Here is a 21,417-nt window from a genome sequence, read left to right on the forward strand (position 1 = left end):
CGCATCTATAAGGACACAGACACTCTTTGCCGTGTGTTGAACCGAATTGGCAACCGGCGGGCGCATCGGCAAAATCATGATTCTGCATGTGCCATCGATGAAAATAGAAGTCAAAGTGCCAGATTCATTGAAAAGAATAATCCATATAGTTGCTCATAAAATTGTAATAAAATGACTTCATTCAAAACCTTTCCACCTTTATTGACAACAGTATACAATTGAAGCATATTCACTGCTGCAGCCAATGTTGTAGTATTAAACAATTTCATGTAACTAAAATCGAATACGGTCAACCCTTCTCATTTATTCATAAAGCAACAAAACATTTCTTTGGATGTTATGTTGTAGTAACTTGTGTAATAACACGTTCAACGGAAATGTAAAATATACATTTCATTTCGGACACAAAGTGTGTGAATAAATGACACTTGCCAGAAATATAAATCATCAAGCACAGATTAGTGTCAATTCAGAAGTATTTGTACCCCGATATATATATATATATATATATATATATATATATATATATATATATATATATATATATATATATATATATATATCAGGGAAGATAAACTCCAAACTGGTGGAGCTTGCGACATTAGTAGTCATTGCTACTAGCTGCCTTCTTCAGCATTGCACGGGCCGCTAATCATACTGTGCTTGTCAGCCAGCTGGCGACGGCCCTGGCTCAACCTGGGCTCATTTGGCACCCAAGGCAAACACAGTCCAACAGCCCCGCCCTGCATCACCGTGAGCTGAGCATGAAGAGCACGTGGAAGTCGTGTCAGGACAATGCGTTCAGCAACCAGAAGATAAAGTACCCCAGTCTTTTCATATTTTATATATATATATATAAACAAAGTTTAAATGCATCAAGAAAAGCACACGTCTTGTTGGTCTTAAAAAAACAAAACAATTACAATTAGAACATGTATTGTGCCTTTTGTGCAGCAGTTGTTAGAAAGTAGCGGTGTAGCCTACTCATAATTTAGAGCAAGATTGTTGTTTTATGTAACACTTACTATACAAATACATACTGTACATTATAAACATTGATTGACATTCATGATTTATAAATTAGGTATAATCCATTTCAAGAACAAATATATATATATATATATTCATATGAATAAATACTGCACTGCCGCTATTTGCTTCACATGGCATTCGCAGGTAGGCAAAACTAAAACTTTGCTTCTGATGACATTCGTCACCCGTCTTGATCCTGCTCGCATTGAACTGTTGGTGCGGCTTGTCATAAAAAATAGACTTTATATGTTCAAAGAAAACTGAACACTTGGAATAGAGTTCACTATGTATCAGTGAGGTCCAACATGCACAGGTGTCAAGCTAAAAAAAACGTCCCAAATGACTGAAAACCAATCTTTGATGCAGCAGTCGTGGCGTTCCAGTCCACAGTTTAGACGACGTACGTGGGGAGTTCTGTGGAGAATTGAACGTGAACGTGAGCTTTCTTACATCCTCGGCAACCAAATCCACAATAATGTCAATTGTTTTAATGCAACACTTGACACATTCTGATTTTGGAGGAGGAAATAGGATCAGGTGAGAGTTGGCACAAAATAATTTCACGTCTTAGCAGCAGTGTGAGCTCTTCTCTCAGAAAATCTATTCCTTTAACAAAAAGTAGATTCCTTCACGTTAAGGTAAAATTTTTGACACGATTCATTTAAGAATGTGAACATGATGCAATGAGCTAAGAAATGCCAACATTTGATTCACATTCTTTTTTTTTCCCGGTATGCAGTGTTTTACAACAATACTTAACCATATTTACACTTTCATTCTTCTTCCTGCAGGAACCCGTGTCGTCCTTAATGGACACTCATTTCTAATTCAAGGTTCATTTTCTTACGAGAATTTGTATGACATGCATTATGATGATTATACGTGGGATATGTTTAATGTTTTCACTTATGTTGTTGTCGTTTCCGTAGCTCAACATTTTGTGTTTTGATCCATGGTAAAGCATTGGCATGGCGCAACAGTGGTTGTTTTTTTTTTTTCATCAACTTGACTTTTTGTCTTTCCATACAATCACCAAGTGCGGTTTAATTTTCACGCCCGCCAAGACATTTTCTAGGACAAGGTGCAATATATCGTATGCCTCGGTGAACTGTGAAAGAATCTGCTTTTCATGAAAGATTATGACGACGGAAAATACATGTACCGTACTTTCCGGAGTATAAGTCGAACCAGCCCAAAAAAAAAAAAAAAAAAATTGTTCCCAGTTGTCTTTGGAAGGGGTGCATAAGTCTAGAGTGCCCTCTCGTGGCTGTCTGTGAAATGACATGAATTTATTTTCATGTACAAGACGCAAGAACAACCATCTTATGAAACAAAGTGCAACTTATAGTCCGGAAAATACGGTATAGATCATTTGCTGAAAGTACTTTTCTACTGCTTGCCTTTCGTTTTCATGTTATAGTTTTAGTTATGAAATACGTTTTGACACAAAACAGATTGGTTAGTTGGCAAAACACAGGACTTGACGGGAGAACGTTAGATCAAATCCAATCTGACCGAACATTTAGGGCTCAATATTGACAAACAGGGCGGGTTTGTGTCGGAATTTGGCAGACGGCTCGACGTCCTTCCTGTCAAAATCAATTGATGGAACGCACTGTTGTTTGTATCACTGCGGTGATCTGGACGTCTTGCGTAAACTCCAGCAAATGGGTTTCTGTTTCGGCCATGTCAAGGACTATGCGCCCATTTGTAAGAGAATGAGAGGAGCCACTTCCATTGGCTGTGAATCAAGTCAGCTGTGTTCATACCCACAACGGCGCAAACTGACCAGATTATCGTGTAGCCCGCCCTTGCACACAACTCGACTTGCGCTGGGCACCAATATAAGAGCCGTTAATGTTCACAGATGTACTGTTCGTCATACTCATTTAGCCTTTTAATTGCTAAGCACTCCTGGATTGGAACATTTCCGTTCTAAAAACCAAAAACATGCACACAAACGTGCGGGATGAGTTTCATGATGGAACACGTACACAATCACAGAGAAAAAAGAAACGCCATGAAAAACATGTTTACCGATGAGCCGAGAGTTAAACGCTGTGTCCAAAGTCTCCAACGAGGGAACCACGTCCCGCTGTGAGCTTGGCGCGGCCTCAGTTGGATGAGCTGGACTAATCATTTCTTGTTCCTTTTCGTTCTGCATCTGCGCATAGACGTTGAGGCCTGGGATCTTCCTTGAGAAAATATTTACATTGAGGCAAAAATGGATAAAAGCGTGTCGCCTCACTGAATTAGCAAGAGTGGGGCCGCTGCAAGCGTACGAAGCTCACTCTTGCAGCAACAAACTATTCTCTTTTGGTATATGTGTCGTGTCTCGTTGAGACATCGGCGAAGACTCGTAAAGGTGATAAGGTTTTGCTCTTTTCTTTTGATTGTCTGAGTCGTCACGATACCTCCCGCCCTATTACGCTGCAACAACACATTGGCGAGAAGACATTTAACATTTGAGAAAGGTCAACTGCCTACATTCAAAGGGCTTACTATCGATAAACTATGACGACTGACTGACATTTAGACCAAACAAAAGACTTTCAAAATACGTGTGAGGCAAAGAGCTGATTTCCCTCCATCAAATTGTGCCAAAGGAAGCTTTTGATGGGCCAAAAAATGTAACCTCGCTTTAGTTTACAAAGCTGTCAAGTTCCCCGGCAACAAGTCGCAACAACTTTTCCCGTCCTTTCATACTCATCGCATGTCATGAAAATTTTACCTCTTGAATTTATAGATGACAAACACGGCTAAACCCGCAACCACGACGGACAGCAACATCAGCATGGCAGGGGTACTGTTGTTCTCGCTGCTGTCCACTAGGGGTGCTGCGGAGAAAACAGGAGACGGATGGAACCATCGTAAATATACGGGCGCCTCTTTTTTTTTTTAGAAATCAAGTTGTATTGTATTGCATTGAAAGAGTTTTCCACCAGTGACTTTGTCATTACCTGCCGATAGGTGCGCTGCGTAGACTGCGACCTGGACTCCAGGCCGCAGAGTGAACTGAACCAGATTTTGATTCAAGGCACTCAGCGTCATCTCAGAAAGCTGTTGGGACCAACAATGAAATACGCTTTGATCATCTAACCCCACAATAAAATTGATATCATCCATTTCATTTCATTTCATTGGTTTGTTTCTGCACCAGAAGAACCTTTTGGGTGCTTAACGCCAGCATTTTGAGTTTGTGGGAGGAAAAAAAAAACACGGAATCACCCAAAATACATATTGAACGACGAATGCTGCTCAGAGTAACTCGTCATGCACGGTTCTTTGTAGATTAAATTGAGTTCCGTTCTGGTCCCGGTGTATAACAGACTTAATAAATCAATGTATAAATTTGAATATGCAAAGTCCCGTTACAATAACAACCTTCAATAAAGATTTATTGCCGGATAGACGGGGAAAAAAAGGGACCTTTTCCACGTGGTTGACCACATGCAAGTGAAGCAAATTGATTTCTTTTGCAATTTCATATTTCAGGCACACTCATGGAAATGTTCCCACAGAGAGCAGATCAAATATGATTACAATGAGTTCTTTGGAATGGGAAACGTAACGCTTCTCTTCGTCCACCTTTTGCCACAAGTGATTCGGTGATTTATCAATGAAGACGGACAAGATCGAGTTCCCTTCTTGGCTCTCACAGGATGTGCCGCAGGACACTTTCAAGATCATTCGGCCTGATAGTTTTCTAATTGGTTTCTATCGATGAGAAGAATGAAAAGGATTCCTGAAGGTGTACCTATACTGACATCTACTGGAAGAAGACGGAAGTCATTTTTGCTTCTTATTTTTTAGGATGCAATACCCGAGTTGACCATGCTGACACAGCATGAACGACAAGAATCTGGTGAGGAAATGAATCTGCCGACACAATTACTCGGGAAAAAAAGAGAGGGGGCCTTATTTGCAGTCATGTTGACAGACAGGGGAGTAGATTCTCCACCAACATTTTTTTTTAATCATATACCTGATTTAAATGAGCAGACTTCTTCTGGTGTTCTCCTTCAATTATTTGTTTGTCAAGCAGGAGGAAAAACTCTGCTGTTGTAGGCAAACCTGGGAGGACAGTGACCAGAAGATGATCCCCGTTCATACCCGTGGCCTGGTGGAGAACAAATCAAAGAGAAATGAAAAGTGAGAGTGAGAGAACCGACGGACTGGTTAGCGTTGTTGTCTGGGCTTGGCCAAAAGTAATCTTTCCTGTGTTCTCGTGAAAAAGTTTGTTGCTCGCTGACCACTTGGCCCAAATAATTGCGCAACGCTACAATATGTTGCGTTCAACACCACTCGTTGCTTTTTTTTTTTGGGTGCCGCTAACACTGTGTTGCCGTTGTTGTGCAAGTTGCAGATTTGTGTTTTCATCTTGATATATTTTTGATCTGAGATTTTCATGGGTACTCTGCCTTCCAGGCTGGAGGTGTCATGGAAACTGACGCTAATAATAGATAACGAAACAGACATAGCCGCTGGGAAAAGGAAAATTCCGTGCATATTTTTTCGGGCTCCGAGTAGAATTTTGTCGGAAGGAAATGTGGCGAAACATGATGCAAGATTATTTCAGAATATTAAATGTATTGCAGATATAAGGATGTTGCAACAAGCAGCCAATGAATAAGGCAAACGTGGCGCTTACGTGCCGTATAATATAGGACTTCATATATCGCTCGTTTGACGAGCTGCAAAAGCATGAAAGCGCAAATGTCCCTTCGGGTTGGCGGACGTTTGGCATTTGCCGCAACTTCTATGGCTTGTGTGGCACCGCACTCGGGTGCGGGCAAGCCCTGCAATCGAAATGGGCTGAAACTGTATCGGCGCCCCGCACTCCCTGTCTTGTGATCCATCATCATGAAAGACAGATTCTCTTTTGAAGGCATCCGAGAGGTCACGCTGCCTTTGCAGACTGCGAGATATTCGGCCAAGCGGACAGTATTAACCCAAGAAAGGCATCGTTTTCCTTGAAAGGAGCAAATCCTTTTTACCTCCAGAAGCGAATTCTTGATGACTCGGCTCACATCCAGCCTCCATTCTGGAACATCTGGGTTGTGCTCGTCCAGGTTTGAAGAAAAGGCCAGCAGATGAGACTGGAAATATTCTGTAGGAAAAGAAAAATGTCCAATTTGACCTTGTCATTTAGAAACGAGCGTTCAGATTTCATTCAACTGGATCCAATTCAAAATTTTCTGGTTAGGTTTGAGATTTAACGCAACCGGGGGACTATAGCGATCATCTAATGTCCAAGTAATTATCAACAGCTACATTCACACGGCAGGATATGAAAATTTTTGCTCAGAAGCGGAATGGTTTCATCTTTACCCCTCGCCACACCTGTTCATTAAGTTCAATGAAAAATGGTTAATTGGTATTTAACAATTGATTTGGAGTGATGGCTTCATACTTAACTCTCTGCAAAAATAAGTGCATGTATATTATAAGTGTTTAAATGCTTCATTATTAATAATTAATTTCTAATATAGTCCAGTTGTGTAACCATTACTCGTTGTTTGCGTCTCAATCAACTCCAGGCAATGGTACGCACTTAAAAGTTGCTAAGGTCCTATCAAATATTAATTAACAACTCCTTAGCCTACAGTAATAAAAGTAATAAAAGCCGCATAAATTGTGAAGATTTCACAGTGGAGAAATGAAAGTTGAAGTCACAGGGGCAACTAAAGGTTTCATAATCTTCCTCCAAGGCTGCTGAGACACAGAGGTCCCACAAAACAGCCGCATCAGAGTTGTTGCATCTGCTGTGACGTATAATTAGCGCACACTTCGTAGGACAACATCACGAAGAACACAACGGGACATGTTAGAGTGTTGGGTGTTGTATTTTATATACACACACACACACACACACATATATATATATATATATATATATATATATATATATATATATATATATATATATATATATATATTTAAGACCATACTCCAGGCTGTCATGACATTGTCGTTTGTGATGTTTTTCTGAAATGATAAATGATTCCCACAACAACAGAATCTCAGAAACGGTTCCAAAGCCGGCTCACCATGGACGGCGATCGCCTTGCGCTCCTGCAGAATAGTATTCCCCGCAGAAACCTGCACGGTGACTGTGTTGATGCCTTCGTGGGAGAATGTGCATGTCACACTTGCCTCAAGCGTGATTATAGGCTGCTGGGAAAATGAAGTCAGGGAAAGAGTGGAAGAGAGTTGAGGGAGAGTCGGAGTCAGAACCTCAGGGCTCCCAAGAGAGAACCTTATCAACAGATGGTGAACATCTCACACTGCTGTTATTTCCACTGGCACACACACACACACCTATTCGCATAATCCGGCATCGTTCCAGGAGCTGCAAAAAAGTTCCCTCCATGCCACGAGCGACACCTTCTTGTCATCTCTGTTTGTGCAAGTTTACGCGCCTTCTTGTTCAATTGTCGGATTTTTGAGACATAAAACATAACCAAGAAAAAATATTTTATTTTTTTCCATTATTAATGTTACCAATAACCTATCAAATTTAATCTTTCTAATCAAGAAGTCAACTAGCCAAATTTTAAAACTCTTCCGTTTCGATAAGCTCCACCCTTTAAAGTTGGGTTAACAATCTTATGATTATAAATTTACGCCAAATCATTTTACGTTGATTTAGTCCATTCCAAGAAAACAATTTTCACCTTGTACCTTTCTGATCTTGTTTCTAACAATAAAATTAACGATGTGACGTTCCACATCCCTGGAACCGGACAGCCACCCAGCTCACATTGCACCTGACTCCTTGGCCCCTCCCATTGCTGAAGATTTCACGGGAAAGGGGCAAGACATTGTCTTTTGGGGCTATGCTCAGACGGCCCCACAAGACAAAAAAAACAAAACAAAAAAACACCTTGTTTATACGGTATACCGTGCATACACACAAACATGATTACGACATACCCGCTGCTGATTTTGTATGATATAATTGCACAAAACAGAAGTGGCTCAACCCTCATGCTGTCAAATATTATCTTGGAACAGAGGATTGAGCGCAAACATCCAAGCGCGTAGTCTGTATACAGTACCTCGGTGCTATTTCCAATCCACCAGATGAAGATGACGGTTCCCACTTGACTCGGCCACAGAATTGCCGTCAGGTTCACCTCCTTATTCTTCACAGCCACAAAGGGGGCAGACAGATGGATGGATTCCAGCTGACCTTCTCGGGAACACAAATACTTGCGCGTAAATCCAAGGAAAATGCGAGAAGTGAGAATTGTGGCCGTGTTATTTTTGATCAGTGGCATCCCCTGCCCTGTTTTCGAACACATCCGACTAGGTTGGTTGCCATATTTTCAATGATTGTGACAATGAATAAATACATAAATAAATAAATAATTGCAAGACCATAGAACCCGAAAAAACGTTTATGCATATCTCACATATTACGTGCAGGTAGAGAATCGCTGTGTCTATTCCGAGGCTATTTTTTCCTGCGGCGGTCACCCGGTAGATCCCCGCATTTTTGTAGACGTGTTTGATCCCATCCTCAATGGAGCTCAGATTGGAATAGGAAAGCGCGTGACCATCCCCGAAGTCGAGTGTGATGCTTGTTCGTGCTGCTTCTCCCTGGAAAGAACACACATGACAAAGAAAGAAAGACAAGAAAGACAATGACCAACAGAGAGAGACAGAACGGAGATACCTGACGTGTTGCTCTTTTATCGCGTCCCGAGTATCTTAAATGGAAAAAGAAAAGATAAGGGAGGCAAGATGAGGGGGAAAATACACTTCCAATGTCACGCCACGGGATTTGGGATGGGGGTGAAAAAAAAACCTCAAGAGACACCGAACTCAATGACTTGCACATGTGGGGTGGGGGGGTGCGTCACAAGTCAGACGCTCGGTCCGACACCTTATAAGGTGAGCGTATCCGCGATGCACCTGGACTGTCACTGGGGGAAAGATGTGTTTTGGGAGAGCCAACGAAAAGGTGGGGGTCCAATACTGCTACCGTTAAACAGCTTCCCGGAACCTTTCTCGGACTCGTTGTCACACGAGCTCGGACCCGGGTCGCACTCTACAGATGGCTGTATTTATTGCACTTCATCCCTTTGCTCAAATGAAACACCACTTAAGATGCTTATTTTGGCTCTCAGATGCTTCTTCACACAGCCGCAGTTATATCGTTTCAGTCATTTTGTCCGCTTTGAGTCGAGCTCTCGCTCTCTTTCGCTTCAACTCTCAAAGGGCCAGGACATGCAACAGCATTACAAGATTTCATTCTGCGCCGAGTGCAAGTTTCCTATTTGAATTCTATACCCACGGCACTTGACCTGGTTAGGGCCGATTACAGAGATGAACGAAAACCCACTCTCGTCCTTGCTTTGTCCAGCCTGAAGAAAAAAAAAGAAAAAATTCTCGTCCACTATCCCGAACTGGGCATGGCAGACCGTCCCGTTTTTGTCCGTCTCACCTCGAACAAGAAGCAGAGAAAAAGTGAGGGAGCCAAGCGGAACTCCCACGATAGGCAGCATCAACATCCAGGACATTATTTTGAAGAAGGAAAACTTGAAACTTGTCGTTTGCAGTTTAAATTTGAAATATTGCTTCAGTCCTGGAACTTTTCTTGAAATATATTTCTAATCATGAGTGTAGTTGAAGTTGCGAAAAGGGAATTACCTTCTCCAGAAAAACGAGAAAGGTGACATTGGTGCCCTGAACGGCTGACAGTGAACCCTCACTGGTGACCAGGTGGAGACCTTTGGGGGCTTGCATGGGACATTGCTGCCTCTTGGCTGTGTACTCCACAATGACGCCATCTGTACAGTTGTTCGAGACTACTTTCCTGTAGCTAGTGTTGGAAAAAAAAAAAGCAAACGCCGGTGTGACTGCAGAACGGTAAATGCCAAAACATACAATCATGTCATTCCAACATGAAAGAAAATATTCAGGGTCGAAAGAAGTACTTTTTTCATTGTGTCAAAAACAAAAACAAGTTTGATGGTAAATTAAATTAAACAAGGCCAAAATTCTTATTAGAGTTTACATAGCAACGCTAAAAAAAAAAAAAAATCTCAAGGAAAATATGCTTTGTTTGTTTTTAATCCATACTTCAAATGTGATCAAAACAAAACAAAGCAGAATGTGTTTGAGTATTTTCCGGACTATAAGGCACACCTATATATAAGCCGGAGACACTCCTTTTTGAAAAACAAAAACAAAAAAATTATATACAAGCCGCACCAGATTATATGCCGCAGTTTTCTATGTTGACAAAAATGAGTGGTTTCCTGCATGTCGAGAACAATTTTGTACTGTGAATGCACATAAAGGGACATCAACATTATTGTTAAAACGCAGCAACAACTTTGCTCATTAAAACAGAACAGATCCAAGAGAAAAAAAAAATTGAGAATGATTTAGCGTATTTTCTGAACTGTAGAGCGCCCCTAGTGGTGAAAGAAAAATCCACAGAAAAAGCCAGACCGTTGTATTAGCCGCATGATTCAAAATCGAGGAAAAAAGTAGCGGGCTTATAGTCCGGAAAATACGGTAATAGATGGGAACTGGTACTTTTGATGAACTTGATTCTGTCTTGAAAATATACCTTGCGGGGTTCCCATAACATTCGTTCTGAATGAAGTCCTAATTTGCAAATTGAGTTTTCTTTGCAGATGATGCTTTTTTTGAAACTTTAATCTTTGCGTCAGTCCTAATCTTGAGTTTACCCAGTGCTGTTGAGGAAGGTCATCCCTGTGGTGCAAGTCCGGGACATCGCTGATGGATGGAACCAAAAGGCCGGGGAACACTTGCCATCGCTCCGTCGGTCGTAGCCATAATCACTGTCGCGATCCCAACACAGACAAAACCATTATCCAATAAGGAGACTTCATTTGGAACAGACTCACTGTCCTGTGGGGAAGTTTGGAATAAGGTATTGAAGTCAACCCGGGAATTTACCCGCTTCAGGTGTACTGTAAAAGCTTCGACTGGACCTATAGCACATTAGTTTTTCAGTGTGAGTGCAAGTAGCAACATTTGAGTACTCGCAGGGTACCGATACTTGATCGCGTTTTGTAATTTTGACGAAAATAAATAAATGTAGCAATAATATTAAGAATAATAAAGGCCTGTGATTCACCTTATAACGATCTGGATCAATTGGTGTGTTGCAGCAGGCAACGATGGAGAACAGGCAGGACAACGGATTGAAGACGCCTGCATTTCAGCGATTATCACTAACTTTATTTTGATAGTTTTGTTCAATTGTAATGGGAGGAAATGTTTTCAAATTTACATTTTTTTTTTTTTTTTCAGAAAGGCTTCCCCGTTGTTGCATTCTAGAATCGTGTTGACGGGAACTCCGGTCGGGTAGGATTGAGGTCGCGAGGTCAGACAGATTTGGAGGGTCAAGGTTTTAAATGGCCTGGAAAGTATCGATGACTGGAAAGAAGAGGAGTGTGTGAGATGCTGATGTGTGCGGCGTTGCGTCCACGTAATTAAAATGACCCGATTCTGTTATTCACACGAGAAAATAGAACGAGTGTGCTGTCGAAGATGACAACGAGATTCTTTCGGGGTGTCAAGTCTGCGCTCTCGGGTTTTGTTTTGTTTGTTTTCAGCGAGTATTAGTGGGCGGTTCCTCCCGTGACTCACCTGTCTCCTGTTTGTAATCAGTTGTTTATGAGGCAGCTGAGGCCGCTCACAGGTGTCGGATTATTCACTGGCTCGACTGTGTTTTTGCCGTTTTGTGATTACGCTCCACTTTTTGGCATTTCTGCCTACCTCTGTTTTCGGTTGTGTGTCTGATTTTTTACTGCCGGGCAGACGAAGCCTTCTGAGCCCTTCAAGCTTTCCATCCAAAATGTTTCTAAAAAGGTTCAACTTGTGATGCTTCTTCATGTGCTACGAGGCCAAATCTTTGATGGTCCTTCTGGTTATGCTTGTCAAATGTGTCGGAATGTTCCCGTCGAGAAGTTATTCTGAGTGCATGTTTTTTTTTTAAATCTTACCATTCAAAGTCAGCCTGTGTGCAGTCGCAAGGACCCGATGACATTGAAACGGAGTACAACTTTCCCATCACACACCTGGACGTGGGCTTCAACTTCCTGTAGATTCTTTTCACCCCCATCAGGCAGGGCTCCCCCTGTGGGTCAATTTCAAAGACGCATCAAGATCAAAAGCGCTCACATCTGCCAGAAAGAGAAACTTGGAGGCAATCATTCATGAATGCACGTGAGCAATTTTTAAATTGACTGCAAATCTGATTTTTGATGATGCTATGTGGTATTCTCAATATTGTTACATGCCTCTTGTGATCCGGAATGAATTTCACCATTTTTATTTATTTATTTTTTTTGCCCACTGCACTGCACATCATTCTGTCTTTGTGTATTAGGTGTCAGTAGCGAGATGTTAAAAGATTCTGGCGACTTCCACTAAACAAAAATTTTAGCATCTTAACAACTTTTTTTAAAAGTGTGATTGGCGCAGCTCGATATAGAAAGAACGTTTTTTTGTTCGAATCTGTTCTGTGTTCCATGTAGATCATTAGCATCTGAGCATGCGGATGCCCAGATTCAAACGAGCGACATATAAAACAAGGAAAACGAGTTTCCAGCTTGGTTTCAAATGTGATGAGTTTGGCGGCGGAAAAAAAAAGATTTACTCAGAGACGGACAACCGTGTGCGTGTTGCGTGTTTAGAAACAGGAATTGTCATTTACGACGTCTCTCTACAACGTGAGAGTTGATGGGGAATGTCTACTTTGGATTTTTTTTCATGATTTAAGAAGCTGAAGATTTGTATTTTTTTATTTTAATCTGACTCGGATGCATCGGCGTACATTCTAAAGAGCTTTCTAGCAGACCTAAAAGGATCTGTCAGAATCAGGAAGGTCGCAGAATGAATGCAATTCTTTGCATTTTCTTTTCAATTGGACGCGAGCGGCAGTCACGGAGTATTTTCCCGTTTTCCAAGCCTCTTAAGGCATTCGATCCTATTTATTGTATCCTACTTTTGATGCTACTTTTGAATCCAAACCAATCGCTAACAAAATGCAAAATTGCTTTTCTTTTGAGTCAAGAGAAAAAGATTCAAAGACATGCAAAATAAAATGAAATCATTTCATTCTCCGTGACTTTCAAATAGACAAACTATTGTACAGAAGAAAGTCAAACTATTAAATTTTATATTATCGCCTGTGTCTTTCTTTTTTTTTTTTTTTTAAGGAAAAAAATAGCTTCTTTTCAGGAAATGAACAATCCAAAAGAGTGCACTGAATTATTGCACACACACACACGAATGTCCTCGGTGATTGCTTTGGATCCATTTGCAAACATTTAATTGTCTGACGCTCTTCTACACACTTGTGAAGATTCCTGTGCTCACGTGATACCTGATTGTGAAGGTGCCACGTCTGATAATCGGCCTCGGTGCATCTCCTGTTGAAGATGGACCTGAAGTCTATTTTCACCAACTGCCACTCCGAGCGATGACTGACGTGGCCAAATATCCTGGAAAAAAAAAAAAAAAAAGATGATTACATAAAAACATGTCCAACTCATGCAGCCTCACATGCCCAAAGAAAATAAAAAAATGAGGCACTATATTGCGATTTTTTTTTTAGGCAGGACTATGTAAATAAGAAAAGATGCATCCTGAAGATATGTCAGAGAACTTGATAAATCAAAGAAACGCGTTCGCTTCAAAGTGACTTCCAAAGGTTTGGAGAAACGCGCTGGAATTGCAAGACGTTCCTTTCATGACTAGTGGAGGACGGACGAATGTTCGCTCACGTCATGATTAGTGTCTCTTCTCCCGGCTCGCCCAGCACGCCATCGACGAACAGAGGCGTACTGGTGAAGCTGTACTTGTTCCACTGGCGTCCTTCGTCGAAGCTCAACCTGCCAACACAAACGGCAATTACATTTTGGCAAATAACCCTGAAAATTGTCTAATGACTTTATTTCATATTTCGCCCGGAGATCGGGTGTTCGAGCCAAATGAGGATTGATCGTAGCGGTAGAAATGCCAATTCAAGGCTGATTTTAATATTTTTTTTTTTATATATATTTTTTTTTATAATGCCCTTCGGTTTGACAATCAACCCATTAGTTTTTGTTTGATGAACTTAATAGTTTGGACTTCATCACCAAGAAAAACGGCTTGCATCTCTGCCGTCATGACTCACCACAAGTGTCTGATGGGAAGTGGAGTATGCCTGATTGCAACTAAAGCTCCTCCTTGGTCAAGATACAGCACTGCGTACTCCTCATTGAAGATCTTCAGAGCGAAAGCGAAAGCGAGAAAGAGAGGAAGAAAAGACTCATCGCCAGAGGTATTTTCTTCCACAACGTAGGAAACACATCAGTCTGGCTTCTCTCGCAACTCTTGTCTATCAACTTGCAATAACCCACCGAAAGACAAAATTCAATGGAAACGGGCCCAATGAAATGACAACACCCGAATCAATTGAGCAAAAAAAATGCTCATCAACACAGAATGCCGAATTACTCCTCACTTGTAATTGCTTTGTGAAATGCAACCAATGAAAAAAGGGAAGTAATCAGAACAAGGTTAATATTGATCAAGAGATGTTTAGGCCAAAGTGGTGCTTGGCTGAATATTTAGAAATTGCAACGTGCCGTTATGTTATAATACATCGACAGAATTTTCTGTTGCTCGGCTGATCTGTGATCGGAGCTCTTCTGACAAAACCAATGATTGAATTGACATAATTTTCAGATTCAAAAACTAATAACGACTTTTACGAATCGCTGTAAGACGGCTGACACAAAAGCGCCCCTGGCTTGTCTTCTTTTCCGAACTTTCGTCAATCTCGATTGCACTTCAAATGTTTTGAACTGCCTTTGGCCCTCACAGAAAACATTTTTGAATCCACCACAATAAGCATGATGAGAAAAGCGGGATGAATTAAGCCTCACCTGTCGCCACGTGTTTCCCGCGTCCGAGGTGATGTACACGCTGACGTTGCCGTTGGTCAGCTCAGAACCAAACGAACCTTTCATGCGAACAAATGAAAACGTCAAGAAGGAATTCTTGCAAAACATGTTATCTCAAATTAATTTCTTCTGGCAATGACGGCAACTCAGCCAGAAATCCAACATTAGGTAACAAAGTGCTTCGTTTTTTTGTTTGTTTCATGTATGAAAAAGTTTTCTACCGTACACGGTACAACCCGCAAATTCACTTTCGAAGTTGACAACTTGGCAAATACGGTATTGTAGCTTTGTTATAATTTGGGTGCATTCATGCATGCTTCCAAATTTAGAAGCCGTATTATCGCAAATCAAAGTCTGTGGACTGTCAAACTGTATTCTCATAAGTTGCCCCCGTCCATTTTGGAGAAAAAATTTAGACTTTTAAGTGCGCCGTGAAAATACGGTGCTCCGTCACGAATCAGCCAAGATAGAATCGGAGGCGTCCGAACAGGAAATTTGTCAAAAGTCAAGCAAAGCTGAATTGAAGATTGAACATTCAAATTGATCACATCGAATCTTCAAATCATCATTAAAATGATCAACCTTTTCAAAGTTGGAGTTTATATTTTAAACGCCGTATTTCATGACTTGTACGAAAAACTTTGTCCTTAAACATGTGATTTTATTTTTTTCCCCCACGCTCACATTTCTTACACGTTTATGGCGAGGTCCAAACGCCCACACTTTTGAAGCAAACTCGGCCATGTGCAGACACCTGCGGCATGTGCTGCTCAGTTATTGACACGGAGGATTCATGTGGGAGTAAATATCACAAAGGTGCCAATTCACCCGGCGGGGTTGGTGGTCTCATTTTCTAGCAGTTGTTACTTTTCCTCCACAGCGAGACACAACGAGTATTTCCTTTGTCTCGTTTTCTGGCAATAACAACCCGCCGGTCTGAGTCAGGAATGAAGTGACGGTGACGGAACTCCGCCTTTCGCTGTGAGGTGGCACATGTTGCAGTGAACACGTTAGAATCTCTTCCATCGTGTAAGTAAGCCCCTCTCATCGTGATGAGGGGTGTCTCTAAAATTTAAGGTGCGAGATGGGTAGAAATAAATAATAGTTTACCAGCTGCGTGTATCATTTAAAATGCAAATGTATTTTTTTTTGGGGGGGGGGCAGAAAGTCTTCTTGGGCACCACCAACCCGGATTTTAGATTTGCAGCAGACGTCGCCGTCTTTCAAAAAGCATTCACGCAGAACAAAAGTACGTAAAAGAATAACCGGCATGAATTCGTCTGGGCGTTTCCGATAAAACATTTCCGTGTCGGTGTGTGCGTTCACACAAACAGCCGACGTGACTTCCCGCAAATATACAAGACGCTTACGGAAGCTGAGCGCATGAAGTCCTCCCCACTTTTTTTTCCCCAAAACGTCATCTCAAAGACTTGCATAATGAACTCACCAGCTGCAACGATGATCCCGGGTGCGGAGTCCCTACTTGCGATGTTTCCAGATGTGTAAGGATTTGCAGAGACGTGAAGATGGAGATGTAATGAACAATATGGCTGTGTGAACAAACAAACAAAGACAAAGAGTCAAAGGCCCAATTTGCGTATTCGCGCCTCACCAAAACGCAGCACAAAAGGATTCCCAACAGATGATGCAACGATTGGGACGATAATCCAATGAGCCCACGCCGTCCAACGTATGGCATATGCCGTTGGTCGCCATTAGTTTTGATTTGGTTAACCTTTAACGGCACAATTCTCATTACGAGCGAGCAAAATGCCAGTGATGCAGGCCATGCGGCGACAGGCTCTTTAGGGGTTTATTAAAACGTTGACATTTGCTGACAAATTGCCGTATAATACGGGTAGAAGGCAAAGAATTCCACAGAATGGCAGACGGAAGAAAGACGAATGACTAAGTTGGTGCATCAAGCTGCGTTTACAAAATGTCTGCAAACGCACTCATCGCTGGTACTATTTTTCTCAATCCGAGTAAGCCTTAAAAAGAAGAACATTTCTATCTTTGAAATGGAACACATCTGCCCAATTTGCTTTTAGAAAGAAATGAAGAAAACAAACAAAACGTTTTGTTGGGTAATGCTCTTTCTTGGCTGGTGGTTGGGTTCATCCGTGTTTCGTTCAGTCCGTTCACCCCCAAAAAATGTAAAAAATAAATCAATACTGTAAACAATCAACTTCTTATTATGTGCACGTTTATTTTCTAGTCTACGCTGGAACTGGAAAACGTGCATCGCATGGAAAACAGACTACGGGGATGGGAGAGTAAAGAATGAGAACTTTAATTAATTAATTAATAAGAGTAGCTCGCGGGCACCAGAGGAAGTTCGGCGTCCAGCTGGAACGTGGAGGCGAGACGAGCGCAAACAAAAGGGGGCAGCCCGGGTTCTGATCTTTGCCAAAATTCGAGGCCCCCCTCAGCATCTCCATCAACATGATTCAAGCTCCGCATTTCTTTGAACAAAGAAATTTGACGAACGCTTCACGTTGACCTGGTGTCCCAGTTTGGAAATATAGTTTAAGATTATACTGCACGTACGATAAATCTTTGGAATCAAAATTCAATCAATCCAACCACAACTGAGTTGAGAAGAAAATAACACGTCATTTAAAAGCGTGACCTTTCGTCTGATCCTTTGGAATATTTTCAAGGTTCTACTTCAAATTGACTGCAATGTTCATTATTTCATTGTTTTGTGGCGCCACAAAAATATTTGCAGTTCTCCTGTTTGTCCTTTTGGGGTCGCCAAAACAAAACCGCTGACCTGGGCGCCAGATGGGTGTCTGGCTTGTGTCTCTTTTGATTTTGGCCTGTGCACGTACTCGAGTCTGGTCCATCAACAAACTTTGAAGACTAAGCGGGATGGAAAATGGAGAGATGAAAAAATAAATGCCGACACTCACTGGCATACAGTGGATGCTATTGCCTCGCAGGTCTTTGTTTGGCGCCTGTAATAACCTCCAGTCTCTGCCTCTGTTGTAGGTAATGTGGGTCTTGACTTGCCGTTCTGTCTTTTTGTTGGCCAAGAACATGCCTTTTATTCCCGCCACCTGTAAAAAAAAGCAGAAAAAAAGCTCAGAAACACACGCAAAATAAATTCACTTGAAAATGATTTGGGATGAAAATGAAAGCAATTCCACCGGGTGACAACTTCAAGTGGCAAAGGAACACCAATCACCCGAAGTTGCCTTTTTTGGGGGGATGGCCAATGAATCCAAATCTAGCCACAAACGGTGAGCGGCAAATGATGGACGTTTGCAAATGCTCAATGTGTTTCTAAAATGTTTGTGACTGCTCGCTCGAAGCGTCGTCGCTTCGGGAGACTCAAGTGAGTCCGAGCCAGATGCACCAGGCAATGAAAGTCCACTTTGATAACTGTCACGCGTCCCTGAGGAAGGATTTAGAATACCTTGACCCCAATCAAGAATCAAGTGGATTCGATTCCTCAACCCGGGCCAAAGTAGGACATGAGCAGCATTCTCAGGTGCTTAATTATTATTTTCTTCTTTTTACATATAATTGATATGTGTTGTGGATCTTTCGGTCAATTCTAATGGTGTGGCATCGGAGCACCTAAATTAGCATTCGCTTCAGTTTGACTTGGGTTCCAATTTTATGTGTGTTGAGAGCAGCATTTGTACATCCAACAAATGTTCTTGTCTATGCCTCAAAAACGATCTTTTACATTCACACAAAGTGGTATAAAGCAGTTCTTCTCAAATAGTGGGGTGGACCCCCCTGGGGGGGCGGCGCTGCGATGCTGGGGGGCATCATTCAAGAAATGAGGAAACGTTGGCTTACCTCATATAGATCAACCATGACGTTGCCTTCAGGGCCCATGCTACTGACAACATTCTCCAAAGCCAGAGTGTAAAAGACACCCGATGTGTCAGACACGTACAAATTGTAGGTTTCATTCTGGTTCCACTCCTGCACTGCTGCCACCACACGGTTTTCATCTGTACTGATGACATGCAGGTCCTGCAAGAACAGTAAAGGCCTTCAAGTTTGCCAAAAATCTTATCGTAATAAACTTTAGGTATAAAATAAGTGATTGAATCGAGTTGAGTGTTGATTGGCCGTGCATATTGGATAATCTTGCGGGTGCAAATGAGAGCAGGAAGCATGAGGACATTGGCTGACAAAATATCGTCATTTAACACGCTAGAGGGGGCCAGAACAGCGGTCTTCAAAAAAAAAAAAGACAAATTGTCAATGCAGATATGAGGAGCCAAGAAAAACGCAAAATAACACATCTCAATGCTTTAAACTGCCGCTCAAGTCCAGTCTGAAGCTTTTCTTTACAGGAGTTGGGATGAAGAGGACTGGCACTTTATCGTGTTTAAAACGCTACAAAACAGACAATCTGCTACCTGGCATTTGGAAAAATGTTATTTGAATTAAGATATCATATCAGGCAATGTTGGTTACCTTGGGCAAAGTGTACTTGGGCAGTTTCATTGGCGTGAAGACATCTCTCTTCGCAGACACGTAATAGATTGGCTTCCCGGTCGTCGACACCTACGAGTGGAAATTGCATTAAAAAGGCAAAAAAGAAACATGATGGAACACTTTTGAACATCCTTAGACCTCAGAATGTCTTCAAGCCGGGGTCCTCAACCCTGTTCCTCGAGGGCCGGTGTCCAGGATTGAAGACCCGTGTCTTAAAGTCTTCACATTTTACATGACAACAATATTTTGATCGTGCTGCTGAACTTGACAATCACCCACCTGGACAAACACATACTCATCTTGAACCACCAGAGAATTGGGGTCGATGTAGCCAGGGAACGGTTTGCCCTTGTTGGCATCGGTGCAGTTCTGCAGCTTGCAGGTGACATACAGTGCCTCTGCTCGCAAATACACACACACGGAGGCATGAGTCTTGGTGTTAACCGAATGAAGATGGACAAGCGTCCCATAAAGCCAGACGGCCTTTTTCGGCCTTCCATATTACTCGTGTCAATAAAGAGGTCTCCCTAATCTTGACGCTCGTCGGAGGTGAAGACGGATGAGCAAAGAGGCCATTTGCTGTCTGCCTTCAATTGCAATCGCGAGCGTCTGCCAAATATGAGCCGGCTCTCTCCACATGCGCTTGATCCAACGTGATCGTTTCCATTCCTTTGCTTGTCGCATCAGGCACAATAAATGTTGCTTTGTGGCCTTTCTTTGTTGTGCTGATGTCGAAAAGAGAGGGGCAATGATTGCGTCTTTCCGAATGCTTCTGGAACCCAGCTCGAAGCACTCTGCTTTACTTTTACTTGTTGGTTACACTTCTTTTTTTTATTTGGCACCGCCTACCTGGAATACACCGATATCGGAATTTTTTTGCAATTGCACATTTAAATTAGTTGAATACGTCTCAGACAAAAATCTTCAATATTTCTTTTTATTCGTGTCAGGTATGTTATGTGGCCTGCTTGGCTCAAAGATATTTTTTTTATTTCAGTCTTGGCCGGGAGCCAAGAAACCATAAAAAAAAGAATCCCCAAAGTTTGGGATCATTTATAAGAGAAGATAAAGCGAAATATGTCCACTGCGGCGGTATTTCGCCGATGAGTCCACATCCGTCCCGAAAGCACTCAACTCAGCTTTACGTGATTTTGTGCCGCTGGTGCTTGCCGACACAATTTAACAAAAACATCGATGTTTGCTGAGCCTGATCGAGCTTTCCATCGAGGAGAGATCATGTTAAGGTGTGGAAACTAATTTGTATTTAATTGCAAAAGCAGAACAGTCCACGTCCAATAATTCCTCATCTGGTCGTCTCTTCCTCTCCCTCACAGACGCAGGCACACGCAAACTCTCTTTTTTGATCACTACAACGTGTACTGTGGGCTTGGCCTTTATAAAAGCAAGCAACAAGCTACTGGCCTTCAACCTTATAAGACAACATTCGGTTCTCAGACCTGTTGGCTTTTTTTTTCAACACCTGAGTGCACCATCGTTGCGTTGATAGCGCTTTCAACATCGTGTTTTATCCCACAGCTAAGTATTTAATTTTTTTTTGTTCTCTTATCCTTGTCTGTGTGGTGCTTGTGGGCAGAACTAAATGAAGTGTATGAGTTTTAAGAAATGTGAATGAAAAATACCTCGATCGTATTCAAGGATCTAAAGCTATTCCAACCGTCCTTGATTTAAAGTAAACTTAATATTTGCTGATTTTTAAATGAGTTATAAGCTATTATTCAAGTCAATATATGTTGCAAGCTTCACAAAAAAAGAACTTGAAAAATGGGATTCATTGCAATTAATTAGGGATTTTTTGCGATAAATTCAATTTAAAAAAATGAATCGGTTGACAGCACTGACATATTGGAGGACTTTTCAATGACTTCTCAAATGACCTTGCTTAAATACGATCACATCCTTTTTATGGCGATTGTAATTATTAATGTGTGCTGTAAAACCACACTTTTCAAACCTTATT

General features: G+C 41.7%; 1 protein-coding gene across 9 annotated transcripts in view; it reads right to left on the minus strand.

Moving 5' to 3' along the window:
- Positions 1 to 555: 555 nt before the first annotated feature.
- sorcs1 (sortilin-related VPS10 domain containing receptor 1) overlaps positions 556 to 21,417 on the minus strand; it is a 47,265-nt gene continuing 26,403 nt past the window's right edge. For 2 of the 9 annotated variants that reach the window (XM_088302356.1, XM_088302360.1), the window contains exons 7-27: positions 19,719 to 19,837; positions 19,419 to 19,508; positions 18,789 to 18,968; positions 17,891 to 18,037; positions 16,423 to 16,525; positions 14,958 to 15,034; positions 14,204 to 14,295; positions 13,809 to 13,916; positions 13,409 to 13,526; positions 12,024 to 12,157; positions 10,740 to 10,853; positions 9,691 to 9,862; positions 8,451 to 8,637; positions 8,094 to 8,227; positions 7,083 to 7,209; positions 6,030 to 6,142; positions 5,018 to 5,152; positions 3,993 to 4,092; positions 3,764 to 3,869; positions 3,070 to 3,227; positions 1,455 to 2,967 (exon numbers count right to left, since the gene is read on the minus strand). In XM_088302356.1, coding sequence (XP_088158482.1) covers positions 2,930 to 2,967; positions 3,070 to 3,227; positions 3,764 to 3,869; positions 3,993 to 4,092; positions 5,018 to 5,152; positions 6,030 to 6,142; positions 7,083 to 7,209; positions 8,094 to 8,227; positions 8,451 to 8,637; positions 9,691 to 9,862; positions 10,740 to 10,853; positions 12,024 to 12,157; positions 13,409 to 13,526; positions 13,809 to 13,916; positions 14,204 to 14,295; positions 14,958 to 15,034; positions 16,423 to 16,525; positions 17,891 to 18,037; positions 18,789 to 18,968; positions 19,419 to 19,508; positions 19,719 to 19,837 — 2,552 coding nt within the window. In that variant the 3' untranslated portion in view covers positions 1,455 to 2,929. The other 7 variants (XR_015844632.1, XR_015844630.1, XM_088302358.1 and 4 more) reach the window with 7 other exon arrangements.

The sequence above is a fragment of the Idiotropiscis lumnitzeri genome, chromosome 8 (genome assembly GCF_059441095.1).
Source record: "Idiotropiscis lumnitzeri isolate Australia: NSW breed Sydney's pygmy pipehorse chromosome 8, RoL_Ilum_1.0, whole genome shotgun sequence".
Lineage (NCBI taxonomy): Eukaryota > Metazoa > Chordata > Actinopteri > Syngnathiformes > Syngnathidae > Idiotropiscis > Idiotropiscis lumnitzeri.